This window comes from Natrix helvetica (genome assembly GCF_964273705.1).
Source record: "Natrix helvetica genome assembly, chromosome: 14".
Classification (NCBI taxonomy): domain Eukaryota; kingdom Metazoa; phylum Chordata; class Lepidosauria; order Squamata; family Natricidae; genus Natrix; species Natrix helvetica.
The window spans coordinates 7156779-7182354 of record NC_138564.1 but is presented as its reverse complement, the minus strand read 5'-3'; the positions used below and the strand labels follow the sequence as shown (position 1 = coordinate 7182354).

Here is a 25576-nt window from a genome sequence, read left to right as displayed (position 1 = left end):
TATCATCATCTATCTATCTATCTATCTATCTATCTATCTATCTATCTATCTATCTATCTATCTAAATATCATCTATCTAAATATCATCTATCTATCTATCTATCTATCTATCTATCTATCTATCTATCATCTATCTATCTATCTATCTATCTATCTATCTATCTATCTATCAATCATCTATCTAATCTTATACATCTATAACTGTAAATATATATACCTACGTACATATTTTACATATCTTTTATCTCTATTAATTCCATACAATACATCTTTTATATACATTTAATTCCATTCTATTTCTTATTTCGCACTATTTTTATATACAATCTCTCTTATAGTTTCCCCTCTTATTAATTCTGTGGTTTTGTATTTATTTCCTGGTCCCTTGATCTCTTTTTCTTCCCTTTATTGCTTTCCTATTTTTATATTTTTGCCTCTTTCCTCTAGCCATTTGTACCAAAAGCTCCATACTGTGTAGAACTCGGATTCCTCTTTGCCTTTCGGCTCTTTTATGAGCCTGTCCATTTTGGCGTATTCCAGTATTCCCCCACCCATGGTTTTGCGCATGTGCCAACACTTTCAGATGCAAATGCCCATGTGCACGGAGCAAAGATTTTTTGCGCAACCGAACCGGCAGCAACCTTATCCCTGCTTGGCACCTACCCCTGGTGTCTTCTGCAGAAGCGTGTGGTGCACCGTGCTAGGCCTGCTGGCCACATCGATCGGGTTGGAAGTCTAGAAGAACGGAAACGAAAACGTCGGTGAGATGACTTGTTCTAGCCATGCTTCGACGCAACGCTGAGCAAACAGCCATTGGAGGAGTGACGCGAGCACAGCTGAGCTCAAAATTTCACCGCCCTTCCCTTCCTTCGTCAAATAAACGCAGGTCGTCCTCGAATTACAACCGTTTTCATTTAGGGACCATTCAAAGTTACCATGGCATTGAAAAAAACTGATTTATGACCGTTTTTCACACTTAGGAGTGTGAGCCAAAATTCAAAATTCAGACGCTGACCAAGTGAGTCATATTTAGAACAGTTGCAATGTCCGGGGTGTGTGTGTGTGTGTGTGTGTGTGTGTGTGTGTGTGTGTGTGTGTGTGAGACGTGATCCCCGTTCCCGACCTTCTGATGAGCCAAGTCAACAGGGAAGCCTGATTCACTTAACAACTGCAGCGTTTCACTGAACAGCGGTGGGGAGAGAGGCGGTAAAAACAGGGCAAAATTCGCTTCACAACGATCTCACTCAGCAACCGAAATGCTGGGCTCCATTGGGGTCGTTGAAAGTCGAGGACGGCCTGTTATGTTTGGACGGGTTTACTTCCCACTGTGCCAATTCCATCCCCCCCCCCTTTTAAAACGAAAGGGACTTTTGCTCTCTTGTACAAATACAGCTGCTCGCCAGGTAAATCCAGGTGAAGAATGCCTTCTTAATTCCTGGGTTACGTTCGCCGTTCGTTTTAATTGCCTGCTCTCGCTGACGTCGTGTTGGCAGCCGTGCAGAACGGGTCCATCCTTTTCTTTCATCCGCGGTTTCTTTTTCTCCCCTTTCGACATCTCCCCTTTCGAGCCCGCAGGCCTTGAGCCTACTGGAAGATGCCAACCGAGGGCTAATCGGGTTTGATTTGCTGAGCTCTTTAGAGATCAACCCAGGTCAGCTAAATGCGGCCAGCTCCAGAGACGTTAATTCCATGTGTGTGTGTGTGTGTGTGTGTGTGTGTGTGTATATGCTGGTCTTGTTGTATTTGGGTCTTTTCCTGTGTAAGATTGAGATTGTCTTGGCAACGTTTTGGTGAGGTCTCACTCGCCATCTTCAGGCTGGGTTTTGGGCTTAAAGCATGGTCGGAGCTGTCAAGACAATCTCAATCTTACAAGGGAAAAGACCCGAATACAACAAGACCAGCATACCTACACCCGTGAAAATCTACGAAAAAAATCTCTCCCTCCCATTGTTCTTCCTTACTTCCCACTTTCTTTCTTTCCTCTCTCCCCATTGTCCATCCTTCCTTCCCTCTCACTATCCTTCCTTCCTTCCCTCCCTCCCATTGTCCTTCCTTCCTTCCCACTTTCTTTCTTCCCTCCCTCCCATTGTCCTCCCTCCCTTCCCATTTTTTCTTCCCTCCCTCCCATTGTCCATCCTTACTTCCCACTTTCTTTCCTCTCTCCCCATTGTCCATCCTTCCTTCCCTCTCACTATCCGTCCTTCCTTCCCTCCCTCCCATTGTCCTTCCTTCCCACTTTCTTTCTTCCCTCCCTCCCATTGTCCTCCCTCCCTTCCCACTTTCTTTCTTCCCTCCCTCCCATTGTCCATCCTTACTTCCCACTTTCTTTCTTTCCTCTCTCCCCATTGTCCATCCTTCCTTCCCTCTCACTATCCTTCCTTCCTTCCCTCCCATTGTCCTTCCTTCCTTCCCACTTTCTTTCTTCCCTCCCTCCCATTGTCCTTCCTTCCTTCCCACTTTCTTTCTTCCCTCCCTCCCATTGTCCTCCCTCCCTTCCCACTTTCTTTCTTTCCTCCCTCCCCATTGTCCATCCTTCCTTTCCTCCCTCCCATTGCCCTTCCTTCCTTCCCACTTCCCTCCCTCCCTATTGTCTGTTCTCCCTCCCTCCACTAAGCTGTTTCTTCTCTCTTTGCAGCTCCTGCAACCCTTCCTCAAGGCTACCTCAACAATCTTTCTCCTCCTATGTGCCTTTGCCTTGTTGACTGATTGCCACGGTTAACCAAGTCCTCCCCAGGGCGATAAGTTTTGTCTCTGGAGCTGGCAGTCACTGTATCCTAGTGCCAGCTTTTTTTTTTGAATGGAACAAGGACTCAAGAGCCAGCCGCTATCTATCTCCTTGCCAGGGCCTAGCACCTGTTTCCTTCCAAGATGAGAGCAGTTAAATTCTCCTAATTCCCTAGCTAGACGTGAAAGTTGTCAGACAAGCCAAATCGACGTCAGTTCTCAAAGAGGAAGCCTTTTTGGAGTGGCCCGTCACAGGGACAGCCACGAAGGATGAAGGGTTGTTTAAAAATAGGGACGGCTGGGGAAGAAGGAAGGGATGAAGTCTCCCAAGCTCTGGGTGGGCGAGACCTTCAGCCCCCATCACCCCCCCCGAGAAAGCACCATCAGGAAAACAGAAAAGAAAATACTAAATATACAAGTATACATTCAAGAGCGAGATTTAAAAGGGAAAAAAAAACATCGTTAGGATAGATTAGCGAAGGTAAGGGAATATGATACTAAAGTATATTTGAGTTCGCGGAAATACCATCCCAAGAAAACATAAACTGAGATTTGAACGAGACACCTATAACAACAGAAAAAGAAAGGGAGAGAGGAGGAGAGAAAGAGGGGAAGAGGAGGGAAGGAAGAAAGAGGTAAGGAGAGGAGGGTGGAAGGGAGAGAAAGAGGAGAGAGGGTAGGAAGGGGAAGAGTAGGAGTAGGGGAGAGGTAAGGGAATAAGAAACGATACTAAACTATATTTGGGTTTGCGGAAATACCATCCCAAGAAAACATAAACTGAGATTTGAAAGAGACACCTATAACAACAGAAAAAGAAAGGGAGAGAGGAGGAGAGGAAGAGGAGGGAAGAAAGAAAGAACGAAAGAGGTAAAGAGAGGAGGGTGGAAGGGAGAGAAAGAGAAGGAGAGAGAGTAGGAAGGGGAAGAGTAGGAGTAGGGGAGAGGTAAGGGAATAAGAAACAATACTAAACTATATTTGGGTTTGCGGAAATACCATCCCAAGGAAACATAAACTGAGATTTGAAAGAGACACCTATAACAACAGAAAGAGAAAGGGAGAGAGGAGGAGAGGAAGAGGAGGGAAGAGGTAAGGAGAGGAGGGTGGAAGGGAGAGAAAGAGAAGGAGAGAGGGTAGGAAGGGGAAGAGGAAGAGTAGGGGAGAGGTAAGGGAAGAAGGAAGGGGAAGGAGAGGAGGAAAGAAGGAAGTAGAGAAGAGAGGGAGGGAGAAAAGAAAGGGAAAATAAAGTGGTGTTACAACAGGCGGAAGGGATGGTAAATAAAGCAACCCAAACTGTATATTATAACCTTTTGAATGGAATAACAAATGTATAAGAAAGGCAAATGTAAAGGAGAAGAACTGTGTGAATGTGGTATACATTCAATTACATACAATTATAGGTATTATAATTGTATGTAAGAGAACAAAAAAATAAAAAAAAACTTTTTTTTTTTAAAAAAAGCACCATCAGACCCTTCTCCAAACTGACGGACGGGGAGGCCAAAAATAACAGCTGCGATGCGTTTTAAGGTCACGTTACATTAATAGTGTGAATGACAACAGAGCCCCCCCCCCCGGTCCTCTCTTACTCCCCACAGCCCCCACCCCAAGACAGATGGGAAGGTTTCCTCCTGCAAAGCCAATTGAAAGATCCTTTTGACCTCTCCCCCGTTCTTCTGCTCACGAGAAACGGCCTCTGGGAAGGCCAACGGGCGAAAGTCTGCAGTCAGGCTGGGATGAGGCGGGTCAGGATTTACAGGCGAAGCCTTGGGGACGGGACACCAAAGGCAGGGAAATCAAAACAACCTCTTGGCTTCGGAGGGCAAGGGGAGAGAGAATTCATTACACCCCCAGTCAGCCGCCCCCCCCCCGGACATGTCTGTCCCGATGATCTCGAGCTTAAGTCATGGGCCGCCGGGGAGGAAGAGGAAAAGTTTTGAGCCTTCAGAAAGGTTAGAATGATTTGTGCAGAGTTTGGTTCTGCTTGGAAGATTTGCATTCTGTCTCTCTTCCAAGGAGATTAATCACGATCTCTCTCTCCTCTCTTTTTGTCTCTCTCTCTTCTGACTCTCTCTCTCTCTCTCTCTCTCTGTTTCTCTCCTCTTTCTCTCTCCTCTCTCTTCTCTGACTCTGTCTCTTTTTGTGTCTCTCTTCTCTCTGTGTGTGTCTCTCCTCTCTCTCTCCTCTCTCCCTGCATTCTCTCCCCCTCTCCTCTTCTCTCTGTCTCTCTCTGTCTCTCCCCCTCTCTCATCTGTCTCCTCTCTTCTCTGTCTCTTTTTGTGTCTCTCTTCTCTCTCTCTGTGTCTCTCCTCTCTCTCTCCTCTCTCCCTGCATTCTCTCCCCCTCTCCTCTTCTCTCTGTCTCTCCCCCTCTCATCTGTTTCCTCTCTCTTCTCTGACTCTGTCTCTTTTTGTGTCTCTCTTCTCTCTCTGTGTGTCTCTCCTCTCTCTCTCCTCTCTCCCTGCATTCTCTCTCCCTCTCCTCTTCTCTCTGTCTCTCCCCCTCTCTCATCTGTCTCTATTCTCTCTGTCTCTCTCACCTCTCTGTCTTTCCTCTCTGATTCTTTCTCTCTCTCTCCTCTCTCTGCATTCTCTCTTCCTCTCCTCTCTGACTCTTTCTCTCTCTGTTTCCCTCTCTCATCTGTCTCTATTCTCTCTGTCTCTCTCCTTTCTCTCTCACTTCTCTCTCTCTAACTCTTTCTCTCTCTCTTCTCTCACTGTCTCTCCTTTGACTCTCTCTTTCTCTCTGTGTCTCTCCTCTCTCTCTCCTCCTCTCTCCTCTCTCCCTCGCTCTCTCTGTGTGTGTCTGTTTCTCTCTCTCTTTCTCTGTCTCTCTCTCTCTGCCTTTCTTTTTCTGTGTGTCTGTTTCTCTCTCTCTCTCTGTGTCTATTTCTCTATCTCTCTCAGTCTTTCTCTGTCTCTCTCTCTGTCTTTCTCTCTCTCTCTCTCCCTCCCCAAGTTAAAGATAATTTAGGTGCGGCCAGTTTCTCCCACTTCTGCCAAATATAGCAGGAAGAAAAAAAGGAGGATGGGAACTCTCAAGGCAAAAGATTCATGGCCAGTTACAAGAGAGGCCATGAGAGGTGATGTATCTCCCACACATGCTGAACAGAGCGGGGGGAAAAGGGAAGCCATCTGTTGATTGAGTTCACACATTTGGCTTAGTAGTGGGTTGTTTCCATCCCAGAAAAACACCCGTCTGTGCGGTCACTAAAGAACTGGAGCTGAACTGTGTTGGCGTAAAAAAAAAAATCAATCCTAATCAACTGGGTTGTTTGGGGGGACCAAACCTACCTACCTACCTACCTCTCCCTCTCGTTTGTTAAGCCTTGATTTATTTACTGTGGTGTGCCTCCATCATAAACCATGGTAAGCAGAACGTTATGTAGCATGTGTGAAACCAGATGTCTCTTGTCTTGGATTTATGGGTCAGTTGCAATCCTACATGGCTTCTGGAGGATTTCAATTGAGTGAGTGTTTCTTTGGCTGACACTAGAATGCATCAAAACTGGATTTGTACACCTGTATTTCTTCTTTCATCTCTTTTTCCTAAGCTTTATGTTTCTTACTTATTTTCTTACTTTCTCTCCATTTATCCATCTACCTATCTACCTACCTATCAACCATCCAATATCTATCTATCTATCTATCTATCTATCTATCTATCTATCTATCTATCTATCTATCTATCTATCATCTATCTATCTATCTATCTATCATCTATCTATCTATCTATCTATCTATCTATCTATCATCTATCTATCTATCTATCATCTATCTATCTATCTATCTATCTACCATCTATCTCTTGTCATCCATCTTTCCATCCCTCCATCCATCCATTTATCCATCTACCTACTTACCTATCCATCCATCCATTATCTGTCTGTCTGTCTGTCTGTCGGTCTACCTCTACCTATTTATCTATCTCTTTCCATCCATATCTTTCCATCCCTCCATTTATCCATCTACTTGTCTACCTTCCTATGATCTATCCTCCCATCCATCCATCCATAGTCTAAAAAGATCAGAAGTCATTTCTGGGTATGCTTTTTTTTTCTGTCTCTTTTGCTGTTACATTTGCTTTCTTGTGCTTTTAAGCTTTTTCTAGGATTTCTTTCTTTTTCTCTTCCTTACATTATATTTGTTTGTATTAGGTCTTTTTACTTGGGCTTAAAAAGTTTTAATAAAATTATTAAAAAGATAGAGAAAGAGGGAGGGAGGGGGAGAGAGAGGGGAAGGGAGGGAGGGAGGGAAGGGTTAATGGGAAACAGGCTACTGTTAACTGATCTGTTTCACAGATGGCTTTGTGTTTTTGGTTGGTTTCACTGCAGCCATTAATTTGATGGCTGGCTTGAGAGCTGCCGGAGGCCTCCTGCCCTGCAAAAGCCCCAGGCTCATTAAGACCCTGGCCACGTGCGTTCAGAATCTACTCCCAGCTTCCTGCTCCTGCCTTTTCCTCTCTCTCTTTCCCTTCCCTTTCTTTCATTCCTCTCTCCTTTCCTTTCTCCTCCCTCCCTCCTCCTTTTCTCCTCTTCCTCTTTTCCTTCTCCATTATGAAAGAAATAACAGAATAACAGAACTCCCCCTCCTCTTCTCCTTTTTCTCCTCCTCCTCTTCCATTACATATAAAAAAATCTCCTTCTCCTTCTCCCTTTCCTTCTCTTTTCCTTCCCTTCCCTTTCCTTCCTTCCTACTTCCTTTCCCCTTCCTTCCTTCTTCTGTCTCCTTTCCTCCTCATTTCTGCCCTTCTTTCCTTCCTTCCTCCCCTCCTTCTCTTCCTCTTTTCTTTCTCCATTATGAAAGAAATTCAGAATAACAGAACCCCTACTCCTCCTCTTCTTCCCCTTCTCTTCCATTATATATTTTTAAAAATCTACTTCTCCATTTCCCCCTCTTTTCCTTCCCTTCCCTTTCTTTCCTTCCTACTTCCTTTCCCCTTCTTTCCTTTCTTTTTCTATCGTCTTTCCTCCTTCTCCTTTCTGTCCTTCTTTCCTTCCTTCCCCTCCTTCTCTTCCTTTTCATTATGAAAGGAAGAATAACAGAACCCCCTCCTCCTTTTTCTCCTCCTCTTCTTCTCCTTCTGTTCTTCTTCCCCTTCTCTTCCATTACATATAAATATAAGTCTACTCTTCCTCCTTCTCCCTTATGAAAAAAATAAATAAAACTTCTTTCTCTTCCCCCTCTAATAGATTCATTTGGGTTTAATACAAAGAGGAAATCCTTTCTTTTTGGTTCGGCAACATGTGCAAACCAGGTCACTGCAGCTTGTTTAAAAAATTGATAAATGGATAAAACAAACCCTGTGTCTCCATCTTATGAACAAAAACAACTTGTCAGCAGCCCAGGGCAACCACAGGCTCAGAGAGGCCCCTTCTGAAAAAGAACGCTGGATTCAGGAAAGAAGACAGGTGAGCTGTTTTTTATAACCATTTTTTTGAACACAGCCAGTTCCAGTCTCTGTCCCGATTTGTTTGGCGAAAGGACAATAAATAAATAAAAATAAAAGGCGTTTGACGAAGGAACGTGGTCGATATTTACCTTGGGTTGAAAGGCTCCTTGGAGGGACCCGAAAGGACCTGGGTGGGGGAGCATGGAAGGCATTCCTGGCACGTTGGGGGTGTAACTTGGAAAGAACTGAGGGGGGAGAAAAAAGAAGAAGAGAGAATTTGCATTAGAGATGGAATCATAGAACAGGGGGACACATCCGGTGGCAGTTTTTAATTTTTTGGAAGGGAAATGAAGCCGGCACCAAAAAGCAAGATTTCGAAGGCGTCTTTTTCTCGTACCCCCTAGAGTCCAAATAAAATCCTTCCTTTTCTCTCCCTTCCTCGTTCCTTTTCTCTCCCTCCTTCCTTCTTTTTCCTTCCCTCTCTCCTTCCATTTATCTTTCCCTTCCTTCCTTTTCTCTCCCTCCTTCCTTCTTTTTCTTTCCCTCTCTCCTTCCATTTGTCTTTCCCTTCCTTCCTTTTCTCTCCCTCCTTCCTTCTTTTTCTTTCCCTCCCTCCTTTCTTTTCTCTTCCTCCCCCCTTTTTTCTCGCCCTCCCTCCCTCCTTTTTGCTCTCCCCCCTTCCTTCTTTACTCCCTCCTTTCCTCTGTCCTTCCCTTCCTTCCTTCTCTCCCCTCCTTCCTTCCCAATTTCCACTGAAGCAGCAGTTCTGCACCAGTGAGGCTCTTTTGACATAAGCCAAGATGACTTCACTTGGCCACTTTCCCCCCACGGTTGGCCTTCACAAGCCTCCTGCAAAAGAGCTCCCTTTAATCTTCACCCACCCTCCCAATTCACATGGGGGCCAGCCAAGAAGCCCAAACTTTTACCCAACCACAACTTGCCTCCTTTGATGCTGCTGTTGATGCAGCCAGAAAGAGAAACTGACGGATAGAAAAGAAGGAAGGCAGGAAGTTCTGTCTATACTTCCTTTCCTGGGCTGAAAGGGGGAAGATGCCCACGAGGTTAAAAGATGGGGAGGCAGGTCTGTTTTTGAGAACTCCTGGCTGTCTTTCTCAGCCAAGTTCTCTGCAAGCCAGAATGGTCTAAGGTCTCCTACTTGTGCAGGATAGTCTCAGAATACAGAATCACAGAATTGGAAGGGACCTTGGAGGTCTTCTAGTCCAACCCCTGCTCAGGCAGGAGAACTTATATAATTTCAGACAGGTGGCTGTCTAGCCTCTTCTTAAAAACTTCCAATGATAAGGAAGGAAGAAGGAAGGAAGGAAGGAAGGAAGGAAGGAAGGAAGGAAGGAAGGAAGGAAGGAAAGCAGAATAACAGAGTTGGAAGGGACCTTGGAGGTCTTCTAGTCCAACCCCTGCTCAGGCAGGAGAACTTATATAATTTCAGACAGGTAGTTGTCTAGTCTCTTCTTAAAAACTTCCAATGATAAGGAAGGAAGGAAAGAAGGAAGGAAAGCAGAATAACAGAGTTGGAAGGGACCTTGGAGGTCTTCTAGTCCAACCCCTGCTCAGGCAGGAGAACATATATAATTTCAGACAGGTGGTTGTCTAGTCTCTTCTTAAAAACTTCCAATGATAAGGAAGGAAAGAAGGAAGGAAGGAAGGAAGGAAAGCAGAATAAAGAGTTGGAAGGGACCTTGGAGGTCTTCTAGTCCAACCCCCTGCTTAAGCAGGAGACTACCCTTGACCATTCTGGACAAATGGCTGTCCAGTCTCCTCTTTAAAACCTCCACTGATGGAGTCCCCACAACTTCCATAGGCAAGCTGCTGGAGCTAGAAGACCTCCAAGGTTCCCTTCCAACTCTGTTATTCTAGAATTATCAGGATACATTAGCATAAATTATGATCAATTTGGGTGCTCCGTCCCTGGAGGTTTTCAAGAAGAGACGGGACAACCATTTTGTCCAGAATACTACAGGGTCTACTGCTTGTGCAGGGGGTTGGACTAGAAGACCTCCAAGGTCCCTTCCAACTCTGTTATTCTGCAATTCTGTTGTCAGCTTCTCCCATACATCTCTTTTCTACAGATGTAGAAAAAAAAGGAAGAGAGGGATACCCTTGAGATAAGCTCTCGGAGTTGACATGGTGCAGTTTTATTGGCAGCGAAACTGAAGTGTTTTGACACAGCCTTCCTGCGTGATGGGTTTTTTTTCCCCCCCCTTCACCCTCCAAGGTTAGTCTACACAGCCTTGGGCTTCCCTGCAGGGGTAGTCTTCTGTTCAAGGATGATCTGTGGCCAATTCCAGAAACATCCAAGGTTGTCCAGGCATTGCCATCTAACCAAAGCTCATCCAAGTAAAGTAACAGAAATAAATGTAATTATGGGGAGATCGAGGTTCTCCCATATAACACCTATCCTGCGCGAGCTGCACTGGCTTCCTGTGGCCTACCGGGTGCGCTTCAAGGTACTGGTTACCACCTTCAAAGCGCTCCATGGCACAGGGCCTAGTTACCTGCGGGATCGCGTCCTGCCCCATACATCCCTGCGACCCGTCCACTCACACAGAGAGGGACTACTCCGGGTGCCGTCCTCCAGAGAGTGCCAGAGGGCAGCGCCCAGAAGTAGGGCCTTCTCTGTAGTGGGCCCCACCCTTTGGAATGACCTCCCCCCAGACATCAGGACTACAACCGACCTTCGCTCCTTCCGTATGAAGCTGAAAACCTACCTGTTTCGACTAGCTGACCTGGCATAATTCTACAACCTCTCCAGCCCAGGGCATTTTTAATTGGTAATTTTAGTTTTTAAGGGTTAATTTCACTGGGGTTTTAACTTTTTTAGGTATTGTAACTTATTTATTTATTCTTACCTCCTCTGTACGCTATATAATACTTTTGTACGTCGCCCCGAGTCCCTGTGGGGAGAGGGGGCGACTAATAAGTTCAAGTAATAAATAAATAAATAAATAAAACAATGTCAGAGCTGTAACAATCAGCCCTTTCTGGCCAACCAATCTCCTTGAGATTATTATTATTATACACTTTATTCATTAAATATGAAACTCAGCAACTGAACATTCAAAAATGCATCGCAAATATCAGTGACTGGGGCTAATGGTTTGATACGGGTTGCTGCCAGCATCCTAGGGATCAACCAAGGACCTTCTTAAAATATAAGATGTTCCGAGCAGCGCAGTTTTTTGCAGTTCCGCTGGTGTTATTGCAGGAAGCTGAAATTTGTTGATGTATCTTGTAAAATTCTTGGATATGGTGCCAAGAACCCCGATGACAATGGGTATTACTATTACATGCTTCATCCATAGCCGTGTAGTTTCAATGGCCAGATCGCAATATTTTATGATTTTTTCTAGTTCTTTTTCTTCGACTCTGGCATCTTCAGGGACAGCGATATCAATAACTGTACACTTCGGCTTTCTACAACCGTGATCTCTGGCATGTTGTGCTCCAAATGACGATCCGTTTGTATTCGAAAGTCCCACAAGATCTTCACCTTCTCATTTTCCATACGTTTTTCCACTTTATGTTCCCATGACTTTCTGGATACGGGTAAATCATATTTTTTATATAATGACCAGTGGATTAATTTAGCAAGAAGAGAAGACCTCCAAGGTCCCGTCCAACTCTGTTATTCTATTCTATTCTATTCCACTCCGTTCCATTCCATTAATAAAAACAGTGATACCCATTGTGGTCAGGGCACTTGGTACCATGTCCAAGAATTTTATAAAACACACCAAGAAATTGCAGCTTCCTGCAATGACACCACTGGAACTTCAAAAAAACTGCACTACTCGGAATAGCCCACATCTTAAGATGATACTTAGTTGATACCTAGGATGCTGGCAGCAACCCGTATCAATCATCCGTATCAGTTAATGGTATTTGTGATGCGTTTTTGAATGTTCAGTTGACCGATTCATGTGTAATGAATAAAGTATATAATAATAATAATAATAATAATAATAATAATAATAATAATAATAATAATAATAATTTAAAAACCACTAAAGATGAGACCAATTATCAGAAGGAAAATATATTTCTCACTAAAAATAAAGATAGCCATATGGGATAAATGTATTTCCGAAGGCTTGCAATGATGGATGGAAAGGGCCTCTGTACTCACTAACTTAATTAATAATAATAATAATAATAATAATAATAATAATAATAATAATAATAATAATAATAATAATAATAATAATTTTTATTTGATTAGCCGCAACCCTCTCCCGAAGGACTCGGGGCGGCGTACAATCAAAACAAATAAAAATACACATAAGACAAACATATATACAAAAAGAACAGAGACATATACATATGTGCATGGAGGAGAGTTGACTTATAAGTGAAAGGCAATTAAAAACACAATTTAAAATCCCCTTAAATAAAATTACTAAATTAAAAAACCCATCAGGAGCGATACGAAGTTATGGTTGAGCCAGGCCAGCTATTTGGAAAAGGTGGGTCTTGAGCTTGACACGGAAGGAGCGGAGGTCAGTAGTGGTCCTAATATCCGGGGGGAGGTCATTCCACAGGGCTGGGCCCGCCACAGAGAAGGCTCTGCTCCTAACCTTAACATATAGATAATTCTTCAAAAGTATATCTAAAATCTTCAGGGCAGAGGGGCTCACCAGGAAGAACCAGAAATCTGTAGACCCGTTACCAAATTCTGATTATTATTTCTTTCAAGTCGTGGAAGGGAACCATGATTAAATGCGCAACTCAAGAGTGTAATTGTATTAAGTCGATTTCATGTTAACAGAAAGAAGACGCAAATGTAGATTTATATTGGTCTCCCTTGTTCCTTTTATGGGCTGTCTGCCTTTCTGTGTGTCACGGCATGGCCATGGGGGAATTCTGGCATGAATTGTGCATGATGGGTTTTCAAGCTTTCAAAGTCTAACCGATTCCTCAAAAGTAGCTCCTCCCCATAAACTGGGATATAAACCTGAGGTTTCTCCTAAATATTTTTTCCCCCCAAAAGGAAACTGGACTTTGTTAAGTGTTTTCTTCCAAAACGTTTCACGTCTCATCCCAAGAAAATTCTTCTTCTGAACCATTGAGAAGGCACCATTGAGTCCTTCAGTTAGAACTAAAAAGCTTCTTGGATGAAGAGATCCATAAAACTTCGCAGTGTTGGGTCTACTTTGATTTAAGAATAAAACTGTACTAGAGGGTCACATTTGGTAAGCATCCTGCAAATTTTATATCATTTCCTCCCACTTCATTTGTCAAACACATTGCTCTCATCTTGGACAACTATCTTTATATAAACCTTGCCTTGGGCACGCAGTTCACTTAATCCCAAATATGTAGGGCTCCCAGGAACGGTTTGATAGCTGTTCAATTGACTATGGTCATAAGCTTGCCTTCCGGACTCTGCATGGAAAATCTCATGCAAGTCACAGGATATTAACCTTTCCTGATTTGCTATTGGGGGGGGGGAGGTCTGGATGAGCCCCAATTTGAAGTCTGACATGCTAGAGAGAGAGAGAGAGTGATTGATGACCTGGATGAACGAAATGTCTCCAGGGACAAAAAAACCACGAAACACATTAGAGATTAGATACGAAACCAAATCTCTCAGATCAGAAGAAAGACAGAATGAATTGAGAATGTCCAAGAGAAGGAAAGGAGTTTTAAAATGGCTAAATCAACTGTTTTAATCGAGGGAAGAAAATACAAATACTTTCATTTCTACTTGGAAACCGCTTCTGGACTTTTATGCTTGTGGTGGGGGAAAAAAAAGTAAAACTTGATTTTGGGTTTTACTGATGAGATAGATTTGTGGTCATTAAAATGGCTAGTTTATATTGGTAAAGGTAAAGGTTCCCCTCCCACATATGTGCTAGTCATTCCTGACTCTAGGGGGCGGTGCTCATCTCCGTTTCAAAGTTGAAGAGCCGAAGATTTGTCCGTGGTCATGTGGCCGGCATGACTAAATGCCAAAGACGCATGGAACGCTGTTGCTTTCCCACCAAGGGTGGTTCCTATTTTTCTACTTGCGTTTTTTTACGTGCTTTCAAACTGCTAGGTTGGCAGAAGCTGGGACAAGTAATGGGAGCTCACTCTGTTATGTGGGGGCTAGGATTTGAATTAATATTGTTATGTAAAAGTAAAAAGTTGATGTTTGATGTTAATGCCTTATTCTACTGCACCAAAGGGACTCAGAAGTCAATGCCCTTTTTTTTTCGTTTTCCCCTTTTCTTTCCCTCACTTTCCCTTTCTGCTTTCCTATTTCCCCTACAATTTACTTTTGTATTTTTTTTGTATGCCATATTATAAACTAATAAAAAACTATTAACACAGACAACTCCTTTATAATAAAAACTGCTCCAAGACTGAAAATAACTGGTTTCTTGAATTGTTCTTTTCTTCATCCTAAATAAAACCCACGTAGCTTAAGCTGCATCGAAAACGTCAGGTAAGGAAAACTATCAAAATATTCATGAACTGGAATAGGACATAGCAGCAGGACATAGCAGCAGGTCAGCTATTGGGGACTGGCTGGAATAGGACATGGTAACAAGGTCACCCAACGAATAGGCACAGCAACTAAGTTAGCCAATGAGAGCTGTTTAGAAACTGAAACTGTATTTGCTGGAGACAGCTAGGAGCCTGGGCGTGGCTTAGGCTTAGTTTAACTGACCTGCATAGAGGAGGTTCTCTTTGTCTGTATTAAGCTCTGAATGCTGAACTGAAATTTCATTCTCTGCATATGCCTGCCTGTGTTTGAACCTGTTTACAATCGCTCCTCTCTACCACGTTGGAAGAATCAGCTGTTGGTATTGTACATTTATTCATGTCTTATTATGTACCGTATTTTTCGGAGTATAAGACGCACCAGGTTTTGAAGAGGCACATTAAAAAAAAGTTTTTTTTTTAAAAAAAGTGCAAACCTCCCAAAAACGGCCTGTTTCCCCCCCCCAAAAAAGGGCATGAATAGCCTTTAGGAGCCTTGTAGAGTGCTCAGGGGAGGAAAGGGGGGGGGGGGAACAAAAACGGGCCGTTTTGCAAAAAAAGGGCATGGATAGCCTTTAGGAGGATTATAGAGTGCTCCTGGGGGCTGGAGGGGCAAAAGTGACTCATTTCTGCCCTCCCCAGCCCCCAGGAGCTCTCTGAAAGCCTCCTACAAGCTATGCATGGCCATTTTGGTGAAGGGGGCGGGGTTTTGGGAGGCAAAAAATGCTGTGTTCAGTATATAAAACGCACCCAGATTTTCAGCCTCTTTTTTGAGGGAAAAAGGTGCGTCTTATACTCCGAAAAATACGATATATAAAGAAGTTAATGAATTCTGCCAAGTCATCCACCTGTGTGCTTTGTGGATGTGATTTCTGCAACAAACTCTGACTAAAACATCAAACACGGAACAAACTCGACACTTTTAACGAATATTAAGAATAAAAGGCACTTACGTTGGAATGTCGAAAGTAAGGATTCTCAAGTTTGGGAGCATATTTGTCGAACTGGAGGAAAAAACAGAAAGTTGGAGAAAAGTGGGTTGGTTTGGTATAAGGCTAGAAGGCAATTGAAGTATAACCTACGGTAAGAGGAGGATGGCTTGAGGTAGTTCATAGACACGGTGGAGGTGGGTTGCTATTACGGAAAGTCCTCGAGTTATGGCCACGATGGAGCTCAAAATTTACGCTGTCAAACCTTTGTTAAGTGAGTTTTGCCCCATTATACAGCTTTCCTTGCCGCAGTTCTTTAAGTGAATCACTGCCGTTCGTTACATTAGTAACCCGGTTATTAAGTGAATCCCCACGGACTTTGCTCGTCAGAAGGACGCAAAAGCGGATCACGTCACCCACCCTCCCGGGATGCTGCAACCGTCATAAATATGAACCAGTTGCCAAGCAGCAACAGTTGTGATCATGTGAGCGTGGGGAGCCTGTAAGTGTGAAAAACAGTCCTAAGTCACTTTTATCCAGGGCTGTTGTGATGTTGAACGGTCCCTAAATGAACCGTGTTTCACTTTGCATTTTAAAGAGGCTCCTTTGAGCAAAGCACATGATTTCCTCCCTAATTTAGAAAAGGGGTGTCAAAGTCAAGGCCCGGGGGCCGGATATGGCCCACGGGGCGCTCAGATCTGGCCCGCGGGACCACCCTGGAAACAGCGAAGGATCATCCTGTGTGTGGCTCTCCCAAGCTCCGTTTTCGCTGGCAGAGGATTGTAGGAGGCCGCCGCAGATGAAAACGGAGCTCGGGAGCCTGTTTTCGCTGGCAGGCCACCAACATGAATGACGTCGAACTGGCCACGCCCACCCCACCGAGGTCAAACACATCCCTCAATGAAATCGAGTTTGCCACCCCGGTCTAGAAATTCTGTGCGACATGGGGGTGAAGGTATTGAACTAGGAGTGGGAAGACTCAGGTCTGATTCCCCCCCCTCCCGGATTCTAGTTTGCCCTTTTAGCCAGAAGCTTGTTGGGGGTCTTTGAGACAGGGAGGCAGGTAGTCAACAGCCACAGTGCTATAACAGGTAGCACTGTAGTCCTCGCCTTACGACCACAATTGAGCCCAAACGTTCTGTTGCTAAGCCAGACAGTGGTTAAGTGAGTTTTGCCCTGTAGGATGGCCTTTTCTTGCCCCCATTGTTAAGTGACTCCCGGTTGTTTAGTTAGTGACATGGATGTCCGGCGAATCCGTTTTGCCCAATGAATTTGTTTGTCGGAAAGTCGCAGAAAACCAAACAAAACCCCTGGCCCCGGGACACTGCCACCGTCATAAATATGAAGCAGCTGCCAAGCAGGGATGTTGCAGTGGTCAGCCTAACAAAGGAGGTAGCCAAAATTAAAGAGTTTTTGTTGGCCTGTTCAACCCGTGGTGGATCTTTAACCCTCTATTTTTATTCGGCAATTTGATCTCCCCGTCACACTCTCGGTTTGACCCTATCACCCTCTGCCCCACATTAGTATTCTGATCACATCCTGAGAACAATTAACCCTCAAGCAGGCAGAAGAGGTCCCACCATGGGAAGGAAGGGGTCTCCCTAAAATCCCCCCCTCTCCCTTTCCCCAAGCCAAATTGTCACGCTCCCTTGTGCGTCCTCCGCCATGCTGGAGCGCAGATTTTGCAATTGGGTTAATTACAGTGATTACCGGAGTCATGTACCCTCCAGTGTAAATACTCTGAAATTACTAGAATACGTGCAGCTGGTGATTTATCCCTGCCCCCCCCCCCACGGTTCGGGCGTTCAGGATTAATAAATCCGCAGAGTGGAGGATCAGACATTGCAAGGAAAGACGGGGCACAATTGTGTGTGTGTGTGTGTGTGTGTGTGTGTGTGTGTGAGAGAGAGAGAGAGAGAGAGAGAGAGAGAGAGAGAAAGAAAGAAAGAGAGAGAGAGAGAGAGAGAGAGAGAGAGAATCAGAGAGGAAAGACAGAGAGGTGAGAGAGACAGAGAGAATAGAGACAGATGAGAGAGGGGGGAGAGACAGAGAGAGAGGAGAGGGAGAGAGAATGCAGGGAGGGAGGGAGGGAGGGAGGGAGGGAGAGAGAGAGAGAGAGAGAGAGAGAGAGAGAGAGAGAGTTTTAACCAGTGGTGGGAGTCAAAAAAAATTTATTACCAGTTCTGTGAGCATGGCTTGGTGAGCATGGCAGGGAAAGGATACTGCAAAATCTCCATTGCCAACCCACTCCAGGGGAAGGATACTGCAAAATCTCCATTCTCTCCCCACTCCAGGGGAAAGGATACTGCAAAATCTCCATTCCCTCCCCACTCCAGGAGAAGGATACTGTAAAACCTACATTCCCTTCTTATCAGCTGGGACTCAGGAGGCAGAGAACAGATGGGGGCGAGGCCAGCCAGAGGTGGTATTTACCGGTTCTCCGAACTACTCAAAATTTCTGCTACCGGTTCTCCAGAACTGATCAGAACCTGCTGAATACCACCTCTGGGTTTAACGCTCTTCGCTCCAAATCTGCGGGGTAGCATGGGTGGCGTGAAGGGATCAGGTGACCGAGTTCTTAAAAATCTCGGGGTGGGCCAGCTCTGGAGCGAAAAATCTGAGCTTGTCGCGGTTCTCGGGAGGGGGAAAGAAAAATGGGCCTTGGGCAGCGTTCAAACCACCTGAAGGCACTCTGAGGGCGGATGAAAACCGTTCTTTGTTCTTGGCTTAAGCGGATTAGTGCCGCCAAAGGGATGACAAGGAGGGAGAAGAAAGGATAAAGTGTCATTTCCCACGGGTTGGCTCTCCCCCAAATGAAGGCGGCTGGGGAAAAAAAATAAGAATAATACAAAGAGTTGCAAAACTTGAATCCTATTTCAACACTGTTGGGAAAAAAATGTTGAGCCTAGCCTTTGCTAAAGGCAGGACCGGGGGAAAGGGGAGGAGTCTATTGTGTTTTATTTAGTTACCGGGAGTCCTTGATGAATGATAACTGAGCCCAACATTTCTGGGGCTAAGCGAGAGAGTCGTTAAGTGAGTTTTGCCCCATTTTATAGGGAACTAACAAAGAGGAGGATGGTGTGTGTGCTATGATAGCAGTCTTCCGGGACTTGAGGGGCTGCCCCAAAGAAGAGAGGGTCAACCTATTCTCCAAAGCACCCGAGGGCAAGACAAAGGGCAATGGGTGGAAACTAATCAAGGAGAGAAGCAACTTAGTACTAAGGAGGAATTTCCTGACAGTGAGAACAATGAATCAGTGGAACAGCTTGCCTCCAGAAGTTGTAAATGCCCCAACACTAGAAGTTTTTAAGAAGATAATACAATACAATACAATAGTAGAGTGTGGAGGGACCTTGGAGGTCTTCTAGTCCAACCCCCTGCCTAGGCAGGAAACCCTATACCGTTTCAGACAAATGGCTATCCAACATCTTCTTAAAGACTTCCAGTGTTGGGGCATTCACAACTTCTGGAGGCAAGCTGTTCCACTGATTAATCAGTGGAACAGCTTGCCTCCAGAAGTTGTGAATGGCCCAACACTGGAAGATGTTGGATAACCATTTGTCTGAAGTGGTGTAGGGTTTCCTGCCTAAGCAGGGAGTTAGACTAGAAGACCTCCAAGGTCCCTTCCAACGGCTTTTCTTTTTTGGGGAAAAAGTTTTTTTTTATTTTTTCCTTCCGAATTCATTCACAAATACACATTCTTCTTCCCCTCTCTTTCCTCTGCTCCTCCTCTCTTCTCCTCCTTCTTACCCTCTCTTCTACTCTTACTTCCCCTCCCTTTCTTCCTCTGCTTTACCCTTTCTTCCTTTTCCCTCCTCGTCCTCCCTCCTTTCCGCTGTTGCCCCTGCTTATTTCCTTTCTCTGATGGATTCTCGCGGTGGCATTTCAGCGATCCCAACGTCAATTCGGTGCTTCTAAATGCACAGTTTATTGCTGTGAAATTTAAAAGAAAAGTTCGAAGGATGGGAGAAGAGATCTCCCTTCCCCTCACGCGTCCCGTTAAGTCAAAGAGTTGCTGTGTTTCCAATCCACAATTTGGACCCCCCCCTCTTCCATAATTGGCTGTGACATTTTGCGGGAAAGCAGGAAGTTGCTAGTGGGTGGCCAAAAGCGTGCTACAAAATCCGCACCACTCCACCAGCTGGCTTCTTTGGAAGGAAATGTTAAAATAACCCAAACACCTGAATTAGTCTTTCAGCCATGCCATAAACAAACATACGGCCACACAGGCTGGTCAGTGTTGAAAAGTACAGATACTTATTGATGGGGGTCTTGGCTTCGTCAAGTCAAATATTAACATTCGGGAGGGAAACAAATGTTCCAGCCGCTACGGGGTGGTACCGATTTGGATAGCAACGAAGGGAAGAATTATATTTTCACGGGCGGCTGAATGATGATGGCGGGAAGAGAGGCCAAATGAAAAAGGAAAGAATGTTCTGGAATTAAGAACATTCCAAGTGTCAGGCCTGTAGTTATGTTCCTTTTAGGATCTTTGGCCTGCCACACTTTCTTTTAATTTCCTATGTGTTTCATTAGTGTAGTAGTTGGGAGGGGGGAATAGAAAGGAGTAGGATTGTAGAATGTATTGTTGACATTCTTTTATAGAAGCCAAGGTCATCTTTTGTCTCCGCACCTCGACACCTGACCGGAAGCAGAAGGGTGTAGATGCCAGCGTGGAAGATGATGATTGGAACATGTGATGGATTATGGGGTGTGGGGATAGATCATGAACTTTCAACTGGGTGAACCCACAGGATGTACATTAGAGTTGAAATTTCACAGCATAATGCCAACATGTCTGTCTTATTAAATTGGAGTTTTAAGGATCACTTTGCCTTGGGCAATGATTTAATTCTGCATGATATTTGGAACGCTGACACCAAGGGCTTGCGGGTTTCCCCCCCTCGACACGCAAAACGCCTTTTGCCATGGAAGGCTCTCTTCGTTTAAGCCAGTGGTTCTCAACCTGTGGGTCGGGACCCCTTTAGGGGGTCGAACGACCCTTTCACAGGGGTCGCCTAAGACCATCGGAAAACACATATTTCCGATGGTCTTAGGAACCGAGACACCAATTGGATGGTTGGGGCTCACCACAACATGAGGAACTGTATTAAAGGGTCGCGGCATTGGGAAGGTTGAGAAGCGCTGGTTTAAGCTCTTCCGATTCTCACGCTGCTCCGAACAAAAGAGCTGGAAGGGCCCTTGGAGGTCTTCTAGACCCTACACCAGGGGTGCCAAACTCGATTTCATTGAGGGCCGCATCAGGGTTGTGTTTGACCTCGGGGCAAGGAGTGGGCGCGGCCAGCTCAACGTCACTTGTCTGAGGGGCACCTGTGGTGGCTCTGCCAGTGAAAACAGGCTCCGTTTTAGGCTGTGATGGACTCCGGCAATCCTCTGCCAGCAAAAACACAGCTTGGGAGGCCCTCCTGAGCTCTGTTTTCGCTTGCAGAGGCACCGTGGGCCAGTCCTTTTCTGCCTCCAGGACGGCCCCACAGGCCAGAACTAAGCACCCCGTGGGCCGAATCCAGCCCTCGGGCCTTGAGTTTGACACCCCTGCCCTTGACTTGAAAACCTCCAGCGATGGAGCACCCACAACTTTGTTCCTCTGGTTAATTGTTCTCACTTTCAGGAAATTCCTCCTTCATTCTAGGTTGCTTCTCTCCTTGATTAGTTTCCATCCTGCGGTGGCCCACCAGTGGCAGCAGATTTGGACAGTGAGGAGGTTGGGGAGGAAGATGGGCCAGTCCTGGAGTCTGGGGAACGCTCGGATGAGGGCTCTGTGTCGGAGGCAGAGAGGGGGCCAGAGCCGTATGTCAGTTATCAGCTGCCACTGGAGTCGGAGATCAGTGAGGCAGAAGAACAACTGGAGCCTGTTCACAGTGTGCGCATACGCAGAGTTGCCGGACAAAGGGAACAACTAAAGAACAGGGGTTGACTTGGGAGTAAGGCCACAGGTGGACGATGAATGCCCCCTTCCAGAAGAAATAAAAGAGGAGCAACAGGGGAGTGGAGTTTGCAGGAGAGACAATTAGTTTGCTTCATTGTTTCGTGACTCTCCGAGGCTCCTTGCCAAGTTTTGCAGATATTGGCGTGGCAGCTCTCCAAGGCAGATAAGGTCTGTGACCGTAAATCCTCCCTTGAAAGACTTTGCTGGATGTGAATGAGCAGAATAAAAGGGTTTTTTGTCGGGACCAGGACTTTGCTTCAGGCTCTTGGGAAGCCTCGGTCAGAATACACCCGTCGTTTCCTGTCTTGCCTTCAGGAGAATAGGCTGGTCTCCTCTTTTTTTGTGGCAGCCCCTCAAAAATTGGAACACTGCTATCATGTGACACCAAGTGTTAAGACTAGACATATCTAACCCCCCCCCCCTGTCTGCCTTAGTACAACGTCTGAGACCACTCCCCCCTGTCCTGCCTGCAAACAGAAAAAAATGAAGGTAATCGCTAAGAAACAGCAGTAGTAAATTGCCCCACATTTGTTTGTGGTGAAAAGCTGCAACCGCAACTGTGTTTTGAAAGCAACACATCCTTTGGGTTAGCAGAAGGAGAACAGTTTGGGACACCCTTCGGGGTCAACAAGAAATGTTTTTACTTATCCACCCGTTAGGGGAAAGGGGTACGCACCAGCGGAGGTGCAGAGTGCAGCAGGCTGGCCGGGCAAGGAGTGATTGTGTGCTAATGGATGTGTTGGTGAGTGTGTTGGTGCAAATGGAACTCCGCTCTCAGCCTCGGCACCAGACCGAGCAAGCCGCCAGTCCTGTCTGCAATCTCAATCAAAAACCGATTGTTCGGTTCTTGTCTAAGCAGCTCGTGATCTAGGAGAGCAGGGAGAAGGAAAGAGAGAAAAAGATAGAGAAAAGAAAGAAAAAAAGAAGGAAGGAAGGAAGGAAGGGGAAAGGAAAGGAAGTAGGAAGGAAGGGAATAAAGGGAAGGGAAGGAAAAGAGAAGAAAAGGGAGGAGAAGTAGATTTTTTTATATGTTATGGAAGAGAAGGGGAAGAAGGGAAGGAGGAGAAGAAGAGGAGGGGGTTCTGTTATTCTGACTTTGCTAATGAAGAAAGAAAAGGGGAAGAGAAGGAGGGGAGGAAGGGAAGGACAGAAATGAGAAGGAAGAAAGGAGGAAGGAAGGAAGGAAGGAAGGAAGACACCAGGGCCCAGCAGCCTGTGAGTTCCACCCCAAAAAACGTAGAAGTAAAATAATTCAAAATATTCACCTGGCATTCCCTATTTCTGCACGTCATGCTGTGATGGTTTTCTACGTGAGAACTCATTGGTGGAGGTAAGAGAGATGCCTGTGACAATGTACCAATCAGAATCCCCGAATGAGGCTGGCAATACATGATTGGTTGGTTGAATGATATCAACAGGCTGGTATCTAAAGAACAAGAGAGAATACAATGAGCCATCACAGTAGAAAACATTTGGGGGTGGGGGGGGGGTTTCAGCCCCTTTCCACCGCCACCGACCAACCCCAGAGGCCCCCAGGGTCATATCTGGCCTTGCTTTTAGGGGGACACATTTGGGAGCAGAGAGAAGGGCAGCCCAACCAAGAAGAGTCTCCATCTCTTCTTCCAACCCCACCAACGTTCCTGGAGGAACTTCATGCATGCAATGAATAAGAGGTTGGGCCTTAAAAGTCCACATGGTTCCTTGCCACTTGGGTTTCAGGCTGTGAGACAGATGACGTTGCATTGGTGAAGCCCATCAACCATATGATGTTTCGTGCCTTAATGGGCCAGGAAAAAAACAACTACTGTATTTTTCGGACTATAAGATGCACCAGAGTATAAGACGCACCAAGATTTTGAAGAGGTAATTTTTTTAAAAAAAGTTTTTGCACTCTGTAGGCCTCCCAAACCCTCTTCATGCCTCATTTTTTTTGTGAAAAACAGGACATGCATAGGCTTTGGGAGGCTTGTAGAGTGCTCCTGGGGGCCGAGGGGGCAAAAACGAGCAAAAAACAGCCCACTTTTTGCCCTCCCCAGCCCCCAGAAGCACTTTGCAGGTCTCCCAAACCCTCTGCATGTCCATTTTTGCGAAGGGGGCGGGGTTTCAGGAAGCCAGAAATGCTGCATTCAGTGTATAAGACGCAGCCATATTTTCACCCTCTTTTTGGGGGGCAAAAGGTGCATCTTATACTCTAAAAAATACGGTAAGTTACGGCTTCTGGTATCTATTTTTTTAGAAGTAGACTTCGCAAACCCAAACCCAACTCCATTTCCACCAAGCCCTCGCATATCGATTTTTTCAAAGCCACCCTTCAAAACTCCTTCCAGATCATGCAAAGCCCCCGTGAAACGAAGACCTAACAATTATCTCCCCAAGTGTTGGATCAAAGCCATTAAGATTCCTCGAAACTCCTGGAACCAGAGTTCTTACGCTGCTGGGTTGAAATATTAATGTGATGTGACTTGAGTTGCAATGAGGTTTGGTCCCAAGCCTCCTCCTTCACAACAGACAGTCTCATGGCTTGGATTTTTTTGTTTTCCCAAAGTGATATCAACAATGTGGATTTGAAGCGTTGTACCAATGGACCATTGCCAGAGACCTGAATGGTGCACTGGAGTCAAATTAATGATTTAGACTGGGTCAGATCCAATTCTTAGGACCTTCCTCGCGGTCTTGGTCCATTAGCAGCCAGTGGAGCTGGTGCCAGAGTCAGACGGTGAGGAACCTGGGCCAGTCCTGGAGTCTGGGGAAGGCTCTGATGAGGGCTCTGTGTTGGAGGCAGAGAGGGGGCCAGGGCCGTCCGACCGTTATCAGCTGCCTTCAGAGTGGGAGATCAGTGGGGCAGAAGAACAGCTGGAGCCTGTTCCCGATGTGCCCATGCGCAGAGCTGCCAGGAGCAAGGAACTGCTAAAGAACAAGGGCCAACTCGGGAGTAAAGGCACAGGTAGACAGTGAATGGCCCCTTCCATAGGGAATAAATGGGAGGGAAGGGGAGTGGAGTTTGCAGGAGACAATTCGTTCGTTTAATCTGTGTGAAGATTTGTTTGTGACTCTCAGAGACTCCTTTTCTTTCTTAATCTCTCTCTCCTTCCTCTTTCTCAATCTCTTTCAATTTCTCTCTCTCCTCCCTCTTAACATCTTTCCTCTAAATCTCTTTCTTTCCTCTTTCTCAAGCTCTCTCTTTTTCCTCTCACTCTTTCAATCTCTCTCTTAATTTCTCTTTCCTTTCTCAATCTTGCTCTCTTTCCTCTTTCTCAATCTCTTTCAATTTCTCGCTTTCCTCTCTCTCTCAATCTGTCTCTCTTAATCTCTTTCCACTCAATCTCTCTCTTTCCCCTTTCTCAATCTCTTTTTTCGCTCTTTCAATCTCTTTCCTCTCTCTTTCTCAATCTCTCTCTTTTTCCTCTCAATCTCTTTCAATCTCTCTCTCTCTTAATTTCTCTTTCCTTTCTCAATCTCTCTCTTTCTCAATCTCTTTCAATTTCTCTCTTTCCTCTCTCTCTCAATCTCTCTCTCAATCTCTTTCCACTCAATCTCTCTCTTTCTTTCCCCTTTCTCAATCTCTCTCTTTTTCCACTCTTTCAATCTCTCTTTTTTCACTCAATCTCTTTCAATCTCCCTCTCTCTTAATCTCTCTTTCCTCCCTCCCTCCCTCCCTCCCTCTCCCTCCCTCCCCTCTCTCTCCTTGTAGGTGTTTCAGGGCGAGTGTGTGTTTGTGTGGGTGTATTTCACCATTATTCTGAATGGGCGAATTACAGAGTCCAAGGCCAGATCAAAAGGGGGCCTTTAACAGGGAGAAATCCACCAGAGATCCCAGCTGCCGCAGGAACAGATTTAAGGCAATGGGAAAGTATAAAAGGGATATTTCAGGGCACTAACAGCCCTGAAATTAATCCATTCTCCAGAATAGGCAGAGAAAGTTTCAAATCTTGTGAATGAAAAATAAATAAAAGTTTTACTTCCTCCAGGGATCCAGATGTCCAGCTTTATAAGGAGAGCACGTGCCCAAAAATTGGAACACGGGGAAATAATATTTATTGCTACATTTATTTGCCTTTTAGAGGAAGGACTGCTGCCCACCAAGGCATTTTTTTTCATATTTCCT

At 45.4% G+C, this 25576-nt stretch overlaps 1 protein-coding gene across 11 annotated transcripts in view; it reads right to left on the bottom strand.

Annotated features, from left to right (window-relative positions):
- FBRSL1 (fibrosin like 1) overlaps positions 1–25576 on the bottom strand; it is a 554269-nt gene that overhangs the window by 18993 nt on the left and 509700 nt on the right. For all 11 annotated transcript variants that reach the window (XM_081966852.1, XM_081966855.1, XM_081966858.1 and 8 more), the window contains 4 exons: positions 22737–22897; positions 15549–15599; positions 8262–8357; positions 664–735 (listed from right to left, as the gene is read on the bottom strand). In XM_081966852.1, the coding sequence (XP_081822978.1) occupies positions 664–735; positions 8262–8357; positions 15549–15599; positions 22737–22897 (380 nt within the window). The remainder of the gene's footprint in view (positions 1–663; positions 736–8261; positions 8358–15548; positions 15600–22736; positions 22898–25576) is intronic.